General features: G+C 38.3%; 1 protein-coding gene across 1 annotated transcript; it reads right to left on the bottom strand.

The window, feature by feature from the left end:
* Positions 1-888: 888 nt before the first annotated feature.
* On the bottom strand, positions 889-16,141 carry LOC137107639 (plastin-3-like). The gene is made up of 16 exons (XM_067491407.1): positions 15,956-16,141; positions 10,664-10,763; positions 10,290-10,441; positions 8,534-8,663; positions 8,284-8,416; positions 7,906-7,987; positions 7,651-7,816; positions 7,421-7,563; positions 5,896-5,991; positions 5,598-5,793; positions 3,993-4,071; positions 3,747-3,864; positions 3,540-3,670; positions 2,671-2,794; positions 2,145-2,269; positions 889-2,048 (listed from the first exon to the last, which is right to left on the bottom strand). Exons 1-16 carry the CDS (start codon positions 16,124-16,126, stop codon positions 1,916-1,918), a joined length of 2,079 nt encoding a protein of 692 aa, XP_067347508.1. The 5' UTR covers positions 16,127-16,141; the 3' UTR covers positions 889-1,915.
* Between the last annotated feature and the right edge of the window lie 3,154 nt (positions 16,142-19,295).

The raw sequence follows: 19,295 nt of genomic DNA, 5'->3' as shown, positions 1-19,295 counted from the left end.
ATTGACACCATATTTCGTTAATGATAATCAATAATTTTTGTTCTGGTCTTGATTACAGTATTTCCTTTATTAGGATATATTCAATTATTGATTTCCTTACATGTTAGTAATATTATTTTCATTTTGTTGTGACTTACCCAAACCTACATTATGTCTCTGTTAAAACATGTAATAACATAAAAACATTAAAATATATTTTAGGTTTTTGACATGTAATAGTCTCAGGGACCCTTTATTTTCAACACTGATCATGTTCTGAGGTGTAAACAGAGCTTAAAGAGATGAGGAGGCTGACACAGGAGACAAATTCTTCATTATTAGCTCTCTTCAACAGAGCTTGACAGTCTTGGCTTTAATCAGATTCTTGGAAAACTGAGGGACCAGAAACTTAACTGAAAAACTGTTGAGAGAGAGGAGCCCAGAGGACTCTACGACTGACTGTGATTCAGGCCAATGAACAGTAAAGTACAGTCTGTCACTGTTATCTTCTATTGTACAAGAACTTGAGATTTCTGGGCTCTTCTGTATTTGTAATTAATTCAATTACGTTATGTTTTCAGGTAGCATGGTGAAGTGGTTACCAGTGCTGCTTCCCAAGACTATCCATAGTTCAAATCCACTTCCTGGCTGTGTTTTTTCTGTGTGACGTTTGCATGATCTTAATGTAGTTGCGTAGGCTTTCTGTAGGTTCTCCGGTTTCCTCCCACAGTCCAAAGACATGCATATTAGATTACTCCAAATGAGCCAAAGGTGTGAATGTCTGTCTGTGTTTGACCTGTCCTGCCCAATGATAGCTGGGATAGGCTCCAGCACCACTGTGACCTTTAATAGGATAGTTGTTTTCTTTTACTGCCCAGTGTGAGGAAAGCTGCAGTAAATCTACTCAAATTTTTCTCAACGTCATATTTATTGTTACAAGTAAAGCACTTAAGCATTGACATCAACTTGGGACCAAATACAATTTGGCCATAGTCACAGAATATCATAAAGTTACCTGGAATGAAATTGTCGATATTTTATATTTGTTTAATACAAAAAAAAAAAGGGGAAAGCACGAGCACAAGTCGTCTTTGAGACAAGAAGGCACTGCAGGAGTCAGGAGAGTCCAGTCAGCCTGCTCTTGATCCAACGTAACAGCTCAAAATAAAAAAAAGACCACACATACCAGACATCCCAAAACACCTCTCACTCACATAATATTGTCAAGAAACAAACAAATGCCGAGTACAAGAATACAGACAGTACACCAGGCTGGTCTTACTATAGTTTGACCTTATGGCTTCTGTTTTCAGATATGTAAAAGTTTATGTTGCCAGTTATTAAGACATGCTTGTATTTCAGTAAGTAATAAGGAATGTTTAGCCCTTTGTGTGATTCTGCACCCAAACATCCCTGCCTGATTTTTTTTTGCTTTGTCAAGCATTTTGAATACCAAATTCTGAATACCAAGTATGGTATTCAGAATTGCGTGTTGCTTTGTCAAGGATATAATTTACTTATCAGTCTGAGTAAAAATATGTAAACAACCTTGTAGCTGGAAATACGCATACTTGCTTTAAAAAACAGCATTCTTATACATTTTTTAAGAGTTCTGCATACTGACATATTGAACGTAACAAGTTGTCCTTTCTAACACCCTTCTCTTCAGAAAGTTTAGTATTGCGGATAAACTTTAAATAAAAATGACAGCACACGATTCTTCAGAAAATGCCTCGTTAATTAAATGAGGCAGGGAAACATGCAAATCCATAATTCTGACTGTATTTCTCATTAAAAAAAAAAAAATTAAAAAATAAACAAAATCAAATCAATCATTCTTCATTCCTTCAGTTGGAGGGGTGGGGTGGGTACGGTACACTCTTTAAAATGCTAATGGCTTGAGGGTACAAGTGTGTCACAATGATCCGAGCCATTTTCAGACCCGCTTCATTCCCCGACCCATAAGGCAGGCGAAGACTGTCATCACCATTTTGGGTTTGACTTCCACAAGGTCTTCTGGGAGAGCGTAGACACGTGCGCCGATCTTTCTCGCCATGGAGACGGCATATCTAGGAAGAATTGAGATGTTTACTTGTATAACAAAGTTTACAAAAAGGTGATTGGTTTCTTTTTTGTGTTTTTTATTTTTTCTTGGAAAATCTTACTTGGCATTCTCCAGCTTGTCGTTTTCAGAAAGGTTGCTGGTTTTTATGAGCTCATAGTTGATGCTGCCAGGCTGAATCGCATCTATCAGTTCCAGAACTGCCAAACTGCTGCTGATCTCTTTGTCCTGATTAGCACATAATTTAACACAAACTGAATGCGAAAACATTACCTGCACTGATACATGTACATGAGAATAAATTACAAGACAGACTTAAAGATTTAGTTCAAACATACAGTAGCATTTGGACAAAGTGGATGTGAAAATTCTGCTTATTTATTATTCTTGCATAGGTGTTTATTTTTGACCTTGGGAATACTAACGTAAAGTTTTTCAACCACATCTCACCATCTTCATAGACAAATGGTTCTGACTAAGAAATGACACATTGATGCCACTGCATGTTATCATTTGACTTGTGTTTTAAGCTTGTCATGTGTCGTGTCACTTGACACTTGATTGAGCTCCATAAACGAATGGTTCTGACTAAGAAATGACACATAGAGCTCTTTTCACAACAGGTTTACCTTGAAGCTTGAAATCTTTGTTGATTTTCCAGCCCCCGCCAACGTTTTGTTCACCCACTTTACGATGATGTCATCATTTACTTTCTCTCCATCTCCCAATTCCTCCAGCACATTTAATGTATATCTGAAAGAGCCGAGAAGCAACCAGTTTATTTTGCATTTGAACTGAAGATTCCATTTCATATATAACCAAGGAAGAAACATTCATGTTTTTGTATTTTAAATCATTTTTGAACAAAAAGTAAATATATATAGTTGTGCTAAGAAGTCGGGACTTCATGATTATTGCAATTTTTTTTGGTCATTTGAACCTTGGAAACTCTGACACGGAGCATATAAAGCATGGGGAACTACTAAAGATGCCAACACACATCCTGTGACAGGAGGCATTTGAGTTCATGGAAATGTGGTCTTGATTTGGAGAAACACACAAACAGACACACACAGACACCACTGGCATGAAATGGAGCTTACCAAGCTTAGATATGGTTTACAGTAAATACATGCAGTTATTACAATAAATCTGACAATGAAGACTGATAGTAATTATAGTGTTTCAAAATACCACATAGACATACTGACTGAACAACAAAATGTTATCTGGAAACAGCGTTATGCATTCAAATACCAACCCATGGTCATTAACACAAATATCATAAGCATTTTGATTTGTTTGTTTTCCCTAGAAAAGCGTTGTAATTGCTTTCAGCCCTTATTTGTCATCCTAAGTTTTTGTGTGTCGTCATGCAAAAAATTCAAATCTTACTTTTTTCATAAATTTAATTTCTAAATAACATTTTCCTCCCCATTTTGAAAATGTATTTGTTTTTCATTCTTTCCTGAAGGATTAAACTGCATTTGTGCTTCACCTTCTCATCAGCTGCCAAACCAGTGCCAAAGTCAGGGTGGGGTTGCCATCATTCAGGTCCTGCCCGCCGATGCCAACGAGGGAGAACTTGGCCGTTTTGCCGAGTTCCACTGCATAGTTACAATTCTCCAACTGTGGGCACAAAAAACAAGAGTTGGCGAAATGTTTTTGTTTTTTTCTGGCTAGCAACACACTTGATCTGGTTTACCTTTTTCATGTTGGTTCCCAGCTTGGGGTAAGGTGGCTTGTTGACCTTGTTGTTCCAGTCAACAGGAACTTTAATCCTCTCATATAGTTGAAGGATGACCAAGGCGTCCTGTAGGTCTCTAGAAGACAAGTGTGTTTAATGCTCACTTACTCAATATTAAATATGCTCAAGATCATACCACAAGTGTAATGTCTTCAGATATCAGTGTAAATAAAGGAGTGACACAAAGTTGTGTGTGGTACATACCCATACAGGTGATTAACATGTGGGTTCACTCCCAGAGAGTTCATCCAGTTTCGGAATGTTCTCTCTTCTCTTGTCTCACCTGGAGAACAAAGGATTATGGGATACTGGTTCCCTCCAAGATATCTCATTTCCATGGCATTCACACACAGATTCAAATGACTAAGCCAACTACAGCTGCTATTCATTACCAGTGAATAGTTGGTTTGTGTGCAATACGTCAGAAAAATAACTGTCCAGTCAGAGCTGGACATGTAAATTAAATGCTCAGCATAACACACCCCTCAGAACTACAGATTCACTAGAACACAGCTACGCCTCTCTATTTGTAGGAATGCACAATATTATTGAGTGTGGTTCTAAATATGCAGAAGATCAACGTGTGGAACCAAATGGATATGTAATGCTGTAAACGCCAGTTGCCTAGTCACTGTCTTATCTGAAATGTTTATTCTATATAACTAAAGTATCGAGTAGAGGTCAGTTAGGAGTGGCTTGTTGTGTCATTAAAATTAGTTTTTATGCTAAAACAACAAAAGTCTGCAGGCTGTTTAAGGTACACGAAAACCTGCTTTGTCAGTGAGGTTCATACGAGTAGCTCTGAGATCCTACATTGACATACAAAATCTTTAACCACAGGAGGACACAGTTTCTGTATTTTGCATGCGAAATGTTTGTGTTTTTATTTTTGTCTGTGGCTTTCTGTACAGGCAACTATCAAGAGTTTAGCAACATTTAAATCAATGATGACAACAGCGGGTGTGTTTATTCATGTTGCTAGACAACTGTAAATCAAATCTGACTAACCCACAAAGTTCTGATGAAGCAGAGTATCTGAGTTTGTGGCTGTTACATTGTAAATATAACACTCGTATAATAAGGTTGTTTGTTTTCTGAAATTATAGCTGATTTGAGTTATGAACATACAGCCCTAATTCAAAAAGTTGCAGTGATGTTATATACTGTAGACGGTGGAATCTTCAAAGTCTGCACAATTTTACATTGAGAAACATTTTTCTGAACTTGTTCTACAACTGTTAGACAGTTTGTCACAGATTGGTGAAGCTCTCCCCATCTTTACATAGAGAGGCACTGCCTCACTGAAATGCTCCTTTTACCCAGTCATGTTACTGACTTGTTGCCAATTAACCTAATTAGTTGTTTTGATTTGCAGCCTTTGTTGCCCCCGTTTCAACTTTTTTGAGATGTGTTGGGTTGATGAAATTTGCAAATCATTGCATTTTGTTTTTGTTTACATATTACACATCGTCCCAACTTTTTTAGAATTGGGGTTGTATAGGATATTAGAGAAAGTTTACCTAGAATTTTCAGGGGCTTTAGAACTAGCAACAGTGGGACCAACCAATAAAGATGAGATCGTTTCTTGTATAATCTGGGATCAACTCCACTTTATCAAGCACATGATTTACTGTAACTAAATTTACTTACTTTTCAAGACTGTCACTGGTTGTTATTTGTGTTTAAATAGTACTTTAATAGTACTTTACAACCAGCTCTCTAGCAAAAAAGTGTAGTGGCAGACTTGTAAAAACTGTAAGCTCTAATTAAGAATTCAGTCTAAAAAATGAGTTATTACACTCTCTTTACCTTCCAACAATCTCCAGTCGATGTCCTCATTCTCAGGTTTGGTTAGTGCCGGATATTTGTTGAACAGATTGGCCACAAAGGCAAGGTTGAGTTTGGGGTTTCCACTGACAACATCAGCTGGGGTAACAAACTGTCGACAGCCGAGCCTATCGGCCTGCTGCAGCATGGCTTCTGCTCTCTTCAGATCGTCTTTCTCCTGTACAACACACAGACCACACACACCAATCAGAGACACTGTACAGCTGCTACAATGTGGTGACGATACTCAACTGTGAGTGCCGACTGTGACAGTGCTTACACTGAAGCCTGCCATGTTGATGTCTATGCGTGGATGTTCTTCGTCTGTGCCTTTTGGAGATATTTGATTCAGAAGGTGGAAATAGGCCCTTGAGTCCTGAAAAACAATTAAATATAGATAAAGATTTTTGCTAATGCATAACAAGAGAATCAACTGTGTAACATCATTGCAATTTTTTGTCTCATGGCGATAGCAGTTCTCAAAAGTATTACGTTTTGAAGCATTGATAGTTTGTGTGCATCTTTGTATTGTTGAATTTTGTATTTTGTGTACCATCTGTAATATTTAAATAATCTTTGTGTGAAAAACTGCTTCATAAATGTGTAGATTTCCTTAATGAACACTATACTTTCCTTATATTAAATCCTGAGTATAAAGGTTTTTTTGTAGGATAGGTGCTGTTCAAACTTCTGACCCACATTCACAAACCAGCACTGGAAACAACGCAGAGATCTTCGCTTCCAAAAGTTTTTTTTAGCAACGATCAACCTTCTGGGCAATCACAGAATTTCATGTTTTTTAATGTTCTTATTTATTTTAATTAAAAAAATGACTGTGCATAGAGGAACATAAAGAGCAAAGCAGAGCTATTTCTGAGCAAGGAGAAGGAGATCTGGGAGGAATTGGATTAAGTGCAAGTTGCCCACTGTAGCTTTAAGGTATAAAACTATATTCAAAAATCATCCTTCATTTATACTAACAGCTCATCCTGTTGAGGGTTGCGGGGGCCTGGAGCCTATCTCAGCTGTCATTGAGCGAGAGGCTCGGTCCACCCCGGAATGGCTGCCAGTCTATCTCAGGGCCAACACGCAGACATATGCAGACAGGTTCAGTGGAACACAATATTTAAAAAATATATATATTGTAAATCTTAACTTTACTGCTTTAGTAAAGGACTGCTAACAAAAGGTCTTAAACCCATACATCAGGTGAGCCCATACCTCAATAAAGTGGAACTTCCCCAAAATTTCAACTTGCTTTCTATGGTTTTATTGCTTTTAAACTTCCCTCTGACTTCCCTATATCAAAATATCCCTTTGTTTCTAGCTGAAAACTCTTCCAGAGGACATCACTTGGAGGAGTTTTTAATAATTTCAGATGGATGAGTTCATGACATAATCTGAACTGAAGGTTCCTCCAAGTGATGTCATCCGGAGGCATTTTTCAGCTGGAAGTAGAGTGATATTTTATCATAGGGAAGTTTAATGGCATTTATTTGCAAGTATGTACTGCCGAAACTAGAACCAAAAGAAGCAAATCCAAAAATCAGTGAAGGTGTCTTTTAGTCCTATTTTTGTAGCAGTGAAGGCTAAATATGTACCGCCCAGCCAATTGTGCTGTTAGACGAATCTAGTTAATAAAGAAGTGCATGAAAATGGATCGCTCATATAGGTAAAAAACCAAAACAACAGAACCTTTAAATCATAAGTTAGAGCAAAGTCAGTCATTTTTTATAATGGCCTGCACCCGGTGTTTAAGTAGGCACTGTAATTCAAGTGCTTTAAATAATTATCAGTGGGCCCACCTTGATGTCAGAGCTAAAGTTGTTGATCTTCTGCCAGCCAGCATTTTCCAGGTGAAAGTTTGCCCAGCGTAACAGCAGTTCTTCTGGAGAGAGCTTCATTAGGTCCTCCAGGGTTTCCCCCTCTCTCAGCAAAGCTGCGAGTGCTGTGGAGAGGTGTTAATAATCAGTTCAGCTACTTGACATCAGGAATACACACTCACACGTGTTAGATAACAGGCAATTTCAAATACCTTCATTTCTGCTGAGCTCAATGTCAGCAAACAGACCGATCTTGATGATCTGCCAGAGCAGGCCCAGCACCAGATGGGGCTTCCCCTCTCTTAGGTCGAGAGCACCGATGTTCACCACATGGCAGCCTATGGCAGAAGCTGAATTCAGGGCCAGGTTGAGATTCTCCTGTAAGACGCAAAACATCAGCTGGTAGAAAATCGTTCATAAAAGTGAGGGGTAAAAAAAAGATTTATCACGAAAATATTCTGACTGACCTGTGCTGTAAACGGTGTCAGCTTCTTCTTATTTATTGTTCTCTCATCAATTGTGTCTGGCACTGACAGGTTGATCATTTTGCTACAAAAACATGTCAAATATTAACATTAATCAGAAATATGTACATTACATTCAGAAACAAGGGAATTAACCCAAATGTTTTTGAACTCTGACCTTCCCCTCTTTTCTTGTATATCCTGAATGCTATGTAAAATGCATTTTAAAAAATTTACAAAAAAAGTCTAACCTTTAAAAAATTGGCGAACATTTTGTGACAGTAAACTTAACTTAAAATAGACGTTTACTGTCACAAACTGTCAGTACTGTAACAAGGAAGGGAGGCCTCTGTTTGTTTGAATTGAAGCAGGATCTCTCACCAGAGTACTATACCGTCTCCGACACATGTGAAGAGGGAGTCTGTGTTAGGATTCATGGGCAAGACATGTTGACAGTCAGGGTCTTTCTCCAGTGCAGTGTTGATCCAGTTTACAAAGGCAAATCGTTCCTCCTCTGTAAGTGAGGACATTTATAGAGATCAGTTAAAATACAATACACCAACCTACTAAGACAGTGTTGCGCATGAAGACCATTTACATTCATAATGTCAGTACTGTTTCTGTGACGTACCGGAGAATGAGTGCTGAGTTCCTTCGCTTGACAGTTCAGATGTCCCTCCAATAGCCAGGATGCCTTCTTTTCTGTTTATGGCCTTCCTGAAAGTTTTTGCAACCTCACTGCCCCTCAGCTCATGGACAATCTACAAAGAGACTAAAGAAAGTTTAGAGACTGAAGAAATACACTAACATTAAACAAACAAACAAAAATATAAAAACAACAATAACAATGACAACAACAACAACAATAACCAGATGAACAACGTTATTGTTAATATTAATAGGGACTCAAATTGTAATGCAGATCAATTTTAAATCAACAAATAAGTCAGAGTGGGTTTATGGTCCTTTAAAAAAAAAATCCCATAATTCAAACATTATCAATAAATTTATAAATGGGCAAAACATTGTATCTCATTCTGTCTTATTAAGCTCCTGTTAGAGATCATGACAACCAAGGTCATTTGACAGACACAGCAATGCTGCTAGAATTTCTCTTCACTGGCAGAAAAACATAAAGCCAACCTTCCAGTTAAAAGGCCTGAGAAAATACGTTCAGTACTGTAAAGGACAGTAAATGGGTCCTTACACAAAATAAATTTGCTGGAGAAAACAAACAAACACAAAAAACCTGTTTATGTATGGAGAAAAGCCAGGAACTGATGCTGTGTTGTGCATTTATGTAGACTGGAGTGATTTAAAGTGTGACTGTGTTGCTGGTAAGTCCCACTGTGTCATTACTGTTACAAAGTTTATAGTTAGTTATAGGCATGAGGCTATGGGCTCAGACTGCTGGGGGACCCACCACCCCAATGCACTGACCTTGTTTCCTACTCTCATCCCTCTCTTCTACCCCCAACATTTTTTTGTCACCACCTTCTCAGTCTCCATCTCTCTGTCCCTTTCTGCAGGTGTCCCTGGCTTTGGAGCTGCAGCTGCTATCATCCTCCACTACACTAACACTACCATCAGGCTTGCCCCCACTTTGCAACATTACATAATTATGTCTAAACATTTAATCAGTCTCAACAACTAATGGGACTGTAGAGAGCTCTGTGGCGGAGTTCATACTGTGCATACACACGTGAGTGGCTTCTGACAAAACACAATGTGCTCTTTTCCAATGTGTGTCATACTTCCTGGAGCTGAAGTTATCGCTGCTTCATCAGTGACCTCAGCTACACAGGCACTGGTGTGACCACAATAGGCTATTCAGCCTGGAACTGGGAGACTTGTTTAAAGAGCAAGCATACACAAGGTCACAGGGCAGCGGCTTGCATTTTTGTGCCCAAGTATACAATTATGACCTTGCACATAAATATGCACTTAATTAATCCTTTTTTTAGCATCGCATTCACATGTTACAAGTTTTAAGAACATATTTTATATAGTGGTGTCTGATAAAAGCCACATTTTGCAGTAGATGCCCTTCCAACACAATGGCACATGTTATTTTGCAGCCACCAGGTTGGTCCTGGAAACAGTTTCATCCCAACAGCAAATGTGCAGCATTATACCTAATAGTTAAATCCCAGTTTTACATCAACCCTTGTTTTTTTATTTATTTAAGTGTAAAAGATCTTGTAACTTTGTTTTAAACAGCATAGTATTAATAAAGTTTATAATTGTTTTTATTAAGATATCAAACATGTCTAAATCATGTTGGATGTCTCAATCAAAAAAAAGTATCTGTGCGTATGTATGTGGAATGAACAGGTAAAGAAAACTTGTGGAGCTCGACATAATGAGCTGTTCTGAGTTTAACGTACCGCCAGAAACTCATCAAAGCTGATCCTATTATCCTTGTCGCGATCAAGTTTCTGGATGATCTCACGAACCATGTACCCAGGTAGCTGGTGTCCAGCCTCTTTGAGGAGCTCATGGAGTTCATAATCACAAATATAGCCATTGTTGTCCATATCTACAGAAACACAAAACAATTACTTGTAGACACATTTGGTACAAACAGGGTTGGAATAACCTTTTGTTTTTAAATTTTGTCTATATAATAATAAATGTACATTTAAAATTTTTGAATAATAAGCCAGACAGAACTTCAAACTATTTTTTAATGTTTTACATTAGTGTAAATTAAAAACAAACTAACAAAAATAAAATCTGCACTGCACTCGAGATAACTCACCAATTTTCCCAAAGATCTCCCTCATCTCCTCCATCTCCTCTTTTGTTATCTTTCCAGACATTGTTTCTGTTATTAACCCGACGTGGTCAGTCAGGTGGAACTACAGAGAGAGAAAGAGCACAAAGTAATGAGAAAGATCTTGAAATGATAGGTGCAATGACATGAGGAAAACCACATCCTTTAAGCTTTATCCAGGCTGCTATACCAGTCTTCAACCACCAAAGGGATAAACACTCCACCAAGCTCGGTGCACTGCAAAATAAGAATTCTTTAACATGTATTGCCTATTTGCCAACAGAGAAGCGCTTTGTCCTCTCCAGGTTGAACAGAAGTCACTCCCTGAAAACTCTTAAGCAGAACCAAATGTATGCATCTTCTCACTGATCCCTGCTGATCCCCATCACTGCTGACTGTATCTACTGTTGTCTTTAGTTTCTCTCTTTAGCTCTTTTCCTTTCCCATACACATCTCTGTCTCTGATCAAAGTAATTTCCTGTTAAGTCCATTGTTTAGCAGGGAGCCAGTTTTGCAGAAAAAGTTTCCAGAGAGGTGGACACTACCTCAATATTAAAAGAGAGATTTGAGTTTTATCATTTTATACAACATGCTTGCAGCAACTACATGTTCTGCAAATCCACTAAAACTGACCAATTTGACTTTAATCTTTTGCACTTTTATCTTGTCTCTAAATACTCCTAAATGTGTAAGGACTGAAGTCAGAAAACATGACCAGTGAGACTCAAATCTCAAAGTTATTTAGCTTGACAAAAAACACAGTGTTCCCAAATTCCTCTGTGGCAGACTAACCATCTGAAAATCACTGAAAATAAGGAATTCCTCTGACTACCTCCTTCCTGTTCTGTAGTGGTGGAGAAATTGAGGCCTGGGCAGCTCGAGCTTAACTTCCAGAGATGTGAAGAGGGTGTGCTGCCTTGCTCTGTAAGGCTAAACTCGTACGATGACATTCCTCTCCAACACAGGTTTTCAGAAAACAAAGAAGAGGCTTATACCACTGTATAAGAATCCCAGATTTTTCCAGACAGAAACGTGTTACTATTTTATGATTTAAAGAACAGATTGTTGATTTTTACATTATAAGTCAGGAATTCTGGGCATGGACATTCCTGGTTTCCACAATACAATATGTGTAAAACCATAGTAGGTAAACATTTAAGTTAGTTATTCAAACTGACCATATTCCAGTTATTATTAAACAATCTATGCCTTAATTAAACGATTAAAGCCATCAATGGCCTCGGGCAAAATTAGGGGAATGTTTTCAGGACAAAAGTCCAATAACTGTACATCCTCTTTTATGACTGAAACTATTAATAGTATTTATAAAAGTTGCAGTAGGAGTGTGACTCAGTTCCTTTAATATCACTAAAGCTCATCCTCAAAAAATAAAATATACACAAAAAAAATGAAGAATGTGTCAAAGTTAGATAAAACTGTGTTTATTCTAATTTCATTTATGATTACAAAAATTTATCAGAAACGTTATGCTGGTGGTGACAATAGCAGTGCCATATTTTTCACCTTAATTAGTGTTAATTAATTAATTATAATTCAGACATCCAAAAATGCCACTCTGTGAATCAGAGAGAACACAGGCTTTTCCTTCTACAAAGGAATACTAAAACAGGGCAAATACAAACTCCTGATTAAACAGTTAGGAAAAAGACGAAGTCAGTGTTGCTATATTTAACTTTTCTCCTAAAGAATGTGAATGTGGCTGCTGAAGTAAGCCCAGCTACAATAAGGGCTAACAAACATTACCTCATATGCCAGTCCTCGTCACACCCTTGACCCAGGCAGAGTGGAAACAGAAGAGGGGTTAAGTACATGGGGCAAGGGCACAGATGGCAGTGGACAAATGTGTGATGTATCACTCATGACACAGAAGAATAGAGGGTTTGTAATAATCCCCACAAACCATGGCGATATGGTTTTGAAAATAGTGTCAGGCTCCAAAAACAGTTGCTGTCTTACAGCTGTCTGTGTGCTCAGACAGAGGAGACAAGTCCTGTGCTTTTCTATTCGCAAACTCCTAAAAGAAGTTGCTAACATTTGCCTAAAAGCATATAAGCACCCCTGATACAGTTCAAACACAACACTGAAATGTCAGCACTTGGCTTCAGTGTAAGAGTTAAGTAGATGAAAATGATGCTGCCACGATTTTGCACTTTGGACTAAAATGAGGAGGGGATCAAGACGACCGCCAAAATGAAAACAGCAGTTAGTGTGGGGTTTCAGTTATCTAGGTCATGTGATGTCTAGTAGTAGCAAAACAAGAGCAACTGAACTTGTTTGACTTTCAAGAAGCTCTGTCAGTTCTCACTTGTTTTATAGCTGGTTATCACACAACACAAATATAACTTTCTAAGCACCAGCTTTAATTGGTAAAAGCCAAAAACAGCACATTGGTGTTGTTTACAATCACATTTGATGGATTTTTCAGGGTTATTCCCAGATGGCTGAGTTAAATATGTAGAGCTGACACACTCCACCCTGCCAGTGTTTCATCCACACATGTTACATGTGAAATTCAAAGCTCACAAATAGATTGGGCACCCTTCCCAAATGTGGTCAAGTTCATATGCACACACCCAACTTAGTTTGCAAGAACGTGGGCCGATTTACTCATTCAGTCGCCTGCAGCTGCGAAGCAAATGACTCATAAACACCAGCCCCTTTATTTCCTCTTCGGACTATGTGGATATGATAAGCACAACCCTGCTGACAGGTGAGCGGGAGGTGACAAAAAAATATTGTATGGACAGTTTACACAACTCTAACACCATGTACAGCTGCAGGCATAGCAACCTGGTACTTTAAAAGCTAGCTTACAGGTAGACTGTATAGTAAATCAAAATGGAAATATCCTTATGAAAATGTCCTTTGAAAGCATTCTAAACTATGAGCAGTTAATCCTTAATACCGCCTCTTTATTTTACACTACTTTTCATCAAATCAAAGAATGGACCTGTGGATGATGATGGGGTAGCTTTAACATAACCCTACCAACCATAATTTGGGAATGTAATTAGACAGGTTGCAGAGGAGCTGCTGAAGCAGTTGGGTTAGGCCGTTTCTGCTACAGGTAAGCAGCCACTCCTGCAAAGGTTTGCATTTACTCATCAAAAGAACTCATTAAAAACACATTATTCTTTAAATATGGCATAATCAGTCAGTTCAAGGCACAGTAACTCCCAAACACCACCTTTTCTTTATGCAAGCATTTAGCTTAATTGCCCTTGAGCAAGACAATGTGTCTTTCCTTGCTCCAAGACCATATTTAGATCCTGACCTCACAAACAAAGGATGCCAACTCAGAGGACATACGTAATAATATTATTATTAATTACACTATTACATTTTGTCATAATTTAACCCAGCAGAGCCTTGCTACCAGGCATTTTATTATTCAACAATACATTAACCCAATATATTTTTGTTTAACCTCGCTTGAAATATCAAACATCAACTACTAGTAACAACTTTGGGGGCTTTACATTCTACTGTTTGAAATTATTTTCTCTCTTATTGTTGCGTTTAAAAATTCAGAAGCTGAAGACCACACAAACTCTAAAGCTGAGGACCACAAAACGTGCTAGTCTAATAAGTAACTTGATCACTTTCACTGCATTGAATAGAGACTGAAGGCACCTGTTTAAAATCCTGACGGTGCAGAAAGTGGCACAACCTGTTCATTCGCACAGGTGTGAGCATGTGCAAGGGTGGAAACAAGAGATACTCCCTTCCTTCTTGACTGTCTGGTTTGCCTTTTTAAATAACATCAGATATGTAGTATCTGTATTTAACACACCCACAGAAGGTGTACTCATGTGGTTCTGTAGCACGCACAAGGGAAATTGTCATTTTACTTCAGCTTTTGTGTTGCATAGTACACATATCACACATGCACATGCTTGAGCAATTTGACCACACGAACCATGTTAATGACAGGCAATGTTAAAATTACTTAAAGCTTCTCTCTTTCCCACAAAAGAATGGCAAACAACACCTTTTCCATTCCTGACACTGAATAATACTTTGTAATATAGTCCCGAGTCGAATAAATATGTTTAAAAACATCTCTATCAAAGTATGCCATTGTAACAAAACAAAATGAGATTTTAACCAAGGACAGACTGTAACAAACAGTGAACAATGTTACTAGCAATTAATACTAAGAAGGAAGAAAAGTTCAGATGATCAACTGTGTTCACATCACACTTCTTGTTCCAGGGCACCATGTTAATTAAGAGAAAAAACGAATAGACCCTTCTGATACTGTCCTAGAGCCTTTGTGGTCCAACAGTGATCCACAATTGAAATCCCAGATGTACATGTGTTGCATCCTTAGATGGGTCTAAAGGAAAAATCTGCTAAATCATTCAAAGCTGTAAACATTTCTAAATAGACCACTATTTTATATGGGTAAAAAAAAAAGCTGTGCCTGTTGTGCACAATCACGAAACTCCCAACCAACATACTGTACCATCTTTTAAATTAAAGAATATATAATACACTCTCTTTTGCAAGAAAGAAGGAGGAAAGAGCAGAGAGAGGTAACAGAGCCTAAAACAACAACTACATGTATATTTAGGAGTCTTCATTTAGATAAAAGATTTACCTAGATTTACAACAAACTTTACTCTTCAGCTGTTGTAAAAAGACTGTAAGTGTGACTGTATTTACGTACCGATGATTTATACGCCAGATTGTGTACAGGGAATATTGTAAAAACTAGTTGCAGGCTCCACCTATGCGGCTCCCTCCGGTGAGCGCTTCTGCGTGCAAAACAAACGGACCTGGTTGTGTCTACTTTTCCCTTTACTGTAGCACTTATCATATTCGAATATATGTAATAATTACAAAAACTCGAAGAAAATACGGAGACTTAGTAATTTTTCAAGACACGTGATGCTTAGTGACCCGTGTTTTAGTGGTGATAACGTGTACTAAAAGTTATTAGTCTGCCAACTAAATTAGCCAGAAACTAAATTATTTTAATATTTTGCGATATGCAGAGGGCTGTGAAGATGAGAATGCTACAGGGAAGATGTAACGTTTGCTAAAGCTAGCCGGCTAACTTAGCATGCAAGACATGCAAGTTTTACAGACAGGAAACTATCCATGTCTGCACTGCAAATCCAACCCTTAAAGAGCGAACAGATCAAAGACTGAAAACATTAAGACAACAATTTATTTTAGTAAATCCGACTGAGACAATCTCTAGCTCTAAGTAGTTGTTGATCTAGAAGTTGCCAGGAAATTGGTACTCACTGTCGGTGCGCCTGAAATTCCAGACAGCGTCCAGTTAGCAGTCCTGCCTCCTCCACGTAGGGACAAAAGTACTCGGCAGCTGGAATGGCTCGCCCGCCCCGCCCTGACCGTGACGTCACCGCAGGCGTTGAGGGCCGGTACCACTGTATGGAGGATTATGTGTGCCAACATTTAAAATAAAATACAATTATGAGAAACATACTTTTAAAACAAACTTGATCATATTAAAACAAGAGGTTTACAAACACTCAGCATTTTTACTTTTTACACAGCTTATTCTGATATAGGTCTTTGGTGAGCTGTAGCCATTCCTAGCTGTCATTGTAAGGAGGCAGCATTTACCCTGGAAAAGTTGCCAGTATATTGCCACCAGTGGCGATACTAGAGTCGGTTGGGGCCCTGTATGCATCTTAAAAACGCTATGCTTAAGATATGGAAAATACAATAAAATACAAACCACATTACACTGTGGGTCAAATTGTACCATCCAAATTTCTTTGCACCTAAATCTATTACTTACCATTCATAGTTTGACAGCTTGGTTAGACACAGATTTCAGCTCCCCTTACCACTTTCTTGCTTTTTTTTCTACTCTTCCTCTTGTTTTTCTTTTATTTCTCTCCCAGATTGATAAATCCTCTTCATTTTCATTTGCGGGTTTTTGTTGTTACATTGGACCTGTTTGTTTACACTAGGTTAGAAAGGATCCAGTTTGAATGGGACAATAGGAAAGGACAAATTAAAATCTTTACAAATTTCAGTATTTTATAATTGTTTTATAGTCATTTGTAAGTAATGTTTCAGCTGTACATATAGAAATATACCTGTGTCACATGGTTAGTAGTGCAAATATGCCACCTATTGGTAGGAAAAGACTCTGGATGGCGGTGTGCATTCTTGTCTTGTAAGTATTTTCTTGTAGTCTCTTCACTATAGTGTGTATGTGTAGTGTAAATTTTGTTTTAAAAGAAATGTGTTAGAAAATTTCTCAGATTTGATCTTTTTATTTGCTTACTTTTCATTTAATTCCACTTTTCATCATAGTAGTCACCATAACAATATCAGATGTATTGGTAATATCATTATGTTAAACTACCAGTGATTTCAGTTTGTTCTTTTTATTCATTGTTTTCCTTTCTATTTGCCTCTGTAGAACCGCACGTATATAAACACCACACAACCTCCCAAAGTTTTACAAGTTCATCTGTCCTCTTCATCATCATCCTCCGACACTCAGCGGCGAGCATCAATATTAATCATGCGCTCCTTGCAACCGACTGAGACTCGGGGCCCTCTTCGGGAGGTCTCCGACTGGTAGTGTCATTGCAAACTTCGCACACAGCCAATGCTGTATGTAGTTTAACTTTTGTCAGTCCTCTCGTGCCCCCAACTGGCCTGGTGCCCCAAGCTGTTGCCTGCCTTACTGCTGGTAAGAATCACCCCATGTGGTTGCCACAATTATCACATTCACACCAAAATTCCCTCCACATTCATGTGCATGTGTAATTGGTTTCGAAATATTTACTACCTCTGACAAATTGACCCGCCTTTCTTTGCATCACCACTGTGTCTGCTGTCACTCTGTCAGTCTGCCCACCCCTAAAAAAATGGTCAAGAACTTCCACTGCTCCACAGTAAAAACATATAAATTCTAAATAGAATTCATAGTCAGGATGTTTGAATATGTGACCTTCTAGCTATGATGCAGGAGGGCTAATGACTTCTCCTCTGTGTCACCCTGCGGCTCCATATTTTGCATAATACATGTCTATGGTGGTAGTGTTATTGTTGTATATATATAATTATTTAAATTTCAATTCACAAAGGTGTCATCTCAGGGCACTTTACATAATAAAGTCAAAACTATACAGATATGGTAAATGGCCAGTAGCTGCACACTGGAAACACACACATGCAAAGCCAGGGATACTTGCACAAAGGTACAGAGAGAGAGAGAGAGAGAGAGAGAGAGAGAGAGAGAGAGAGAGACAAAGAAAAGGGGAAGGACAACTGCGGGACAAACAAAGCACAAAGTTAATGTCATGCAGCCTGGTTCACATGGAGGTTACTTCCCTTAAAGGAAGTTTTTCCTCTTTACTGTTGCCTAGGGCTTGCTCAAGGGGGATTTGTTGGGTTTTCTCTACGTATCTGTATAGTCTTGACTTCATGATGTAAAGTGCCTTGAGATGACTTTGTTGTGAGTTGTAAATAAAGTTGAATTGAATATAAATGGAGAAGTGGGAGAGGGGAGGAGCTCACTGCACTTGAGGGGGTCTCCAGAAGTCTAATCCTATAGCAGCATAACTGAAAACTACTCCATAGTGGCTGAGCAACTCTAATGATAAGCTTAATCAAAAAGAAAAATTTCAAAGTAAAAAGGGTGTATGTATATGTAATATATCAACAAGATACATTTGTTCTATTTAAATATTGGTTTAACAATAATAATAATAATAAAGACAACAGAGAGCCAAAGTTGACCATTTTCAAGTTAGTTTTTTTGTTGTTGCATGCTCTGTGTTGCTTTTATAGTCTTCAAGCTCTTCAAGGTTACTTCCAAGTCCAAAAAGGCTGTAAATTCATATATACAGCCATAGTCAGACAAGTTCATCAAAAGCTGTGTTGGGTTAGTTTACCTAAACCGGGTCAACAATAACAAAAAATAAATAAATAAAAATCAACAAAAACTACTGATATCTTTTTTCCACCTGATTATCGGGGGAAAAATTGCTGCTGGAACTTCAGAGTCAAACGTCCCACTTGTCTTCCTACCATACTGTATCCTGCAAGAACAAACAAGCAAAGCACACTCACCCAGCAAACCCCATAAAGGAAAACTACATGCAATTTATCAGACCAAGTCACCTTTATTGGTGCTTTTGGTGGTAGACACAGCCCATGGGGACACAGCATGCGGACCCTGACTCAAGTCTTCTAACCATCACAATTGGCTCAAAACCATGAAATGATTGGAGAGAGTATTCTCTATTACACTGCCTTCCTTAATCGACCACCACCAGTTTGCTTATAGACCAAACCTATCCATGGAGGACGCCATTACACTTCACAGTATGCTGAGTCATTTGGAGAACATGACATTGAAACGTCACGTGAGGAATAAATAAACAAAGGGGACTGCTGCTCTCTGGATGATAGTTTCAGAGGTCGTGAAAAGCAGTTTGTACTTTTTTATGTTTGTTTATCTTATGCTACCTTTTCTTTGGTTTCAGCAGCTCTTAGTTTTACGTCCGGTGCGAGGCACAGTTGGCAGGGAGGGGAAAACAAATCCGATCCATACTCCAGGGCAGCAGGTGGCGGCAAAGCGCGATATGTTAACGTT

This window comes from Channa argus, chromosome 22 (assembly GCF_033026475.1).
Source record: "Channa argus isolate prfri chromosome 22, Channa argus male v1.0, whole genome shotgun sequence".
NCBI lineage: Eukaryota > Metazoa > Chordata > Actinopteri > Anabantiformes > Channidae > Channa > Channa argus.
The sequence above is the reverse complement of the archived record's forward strand: the minus strand, read 5'-3'. Positions and strand labels throughout refer to the sequence as shown.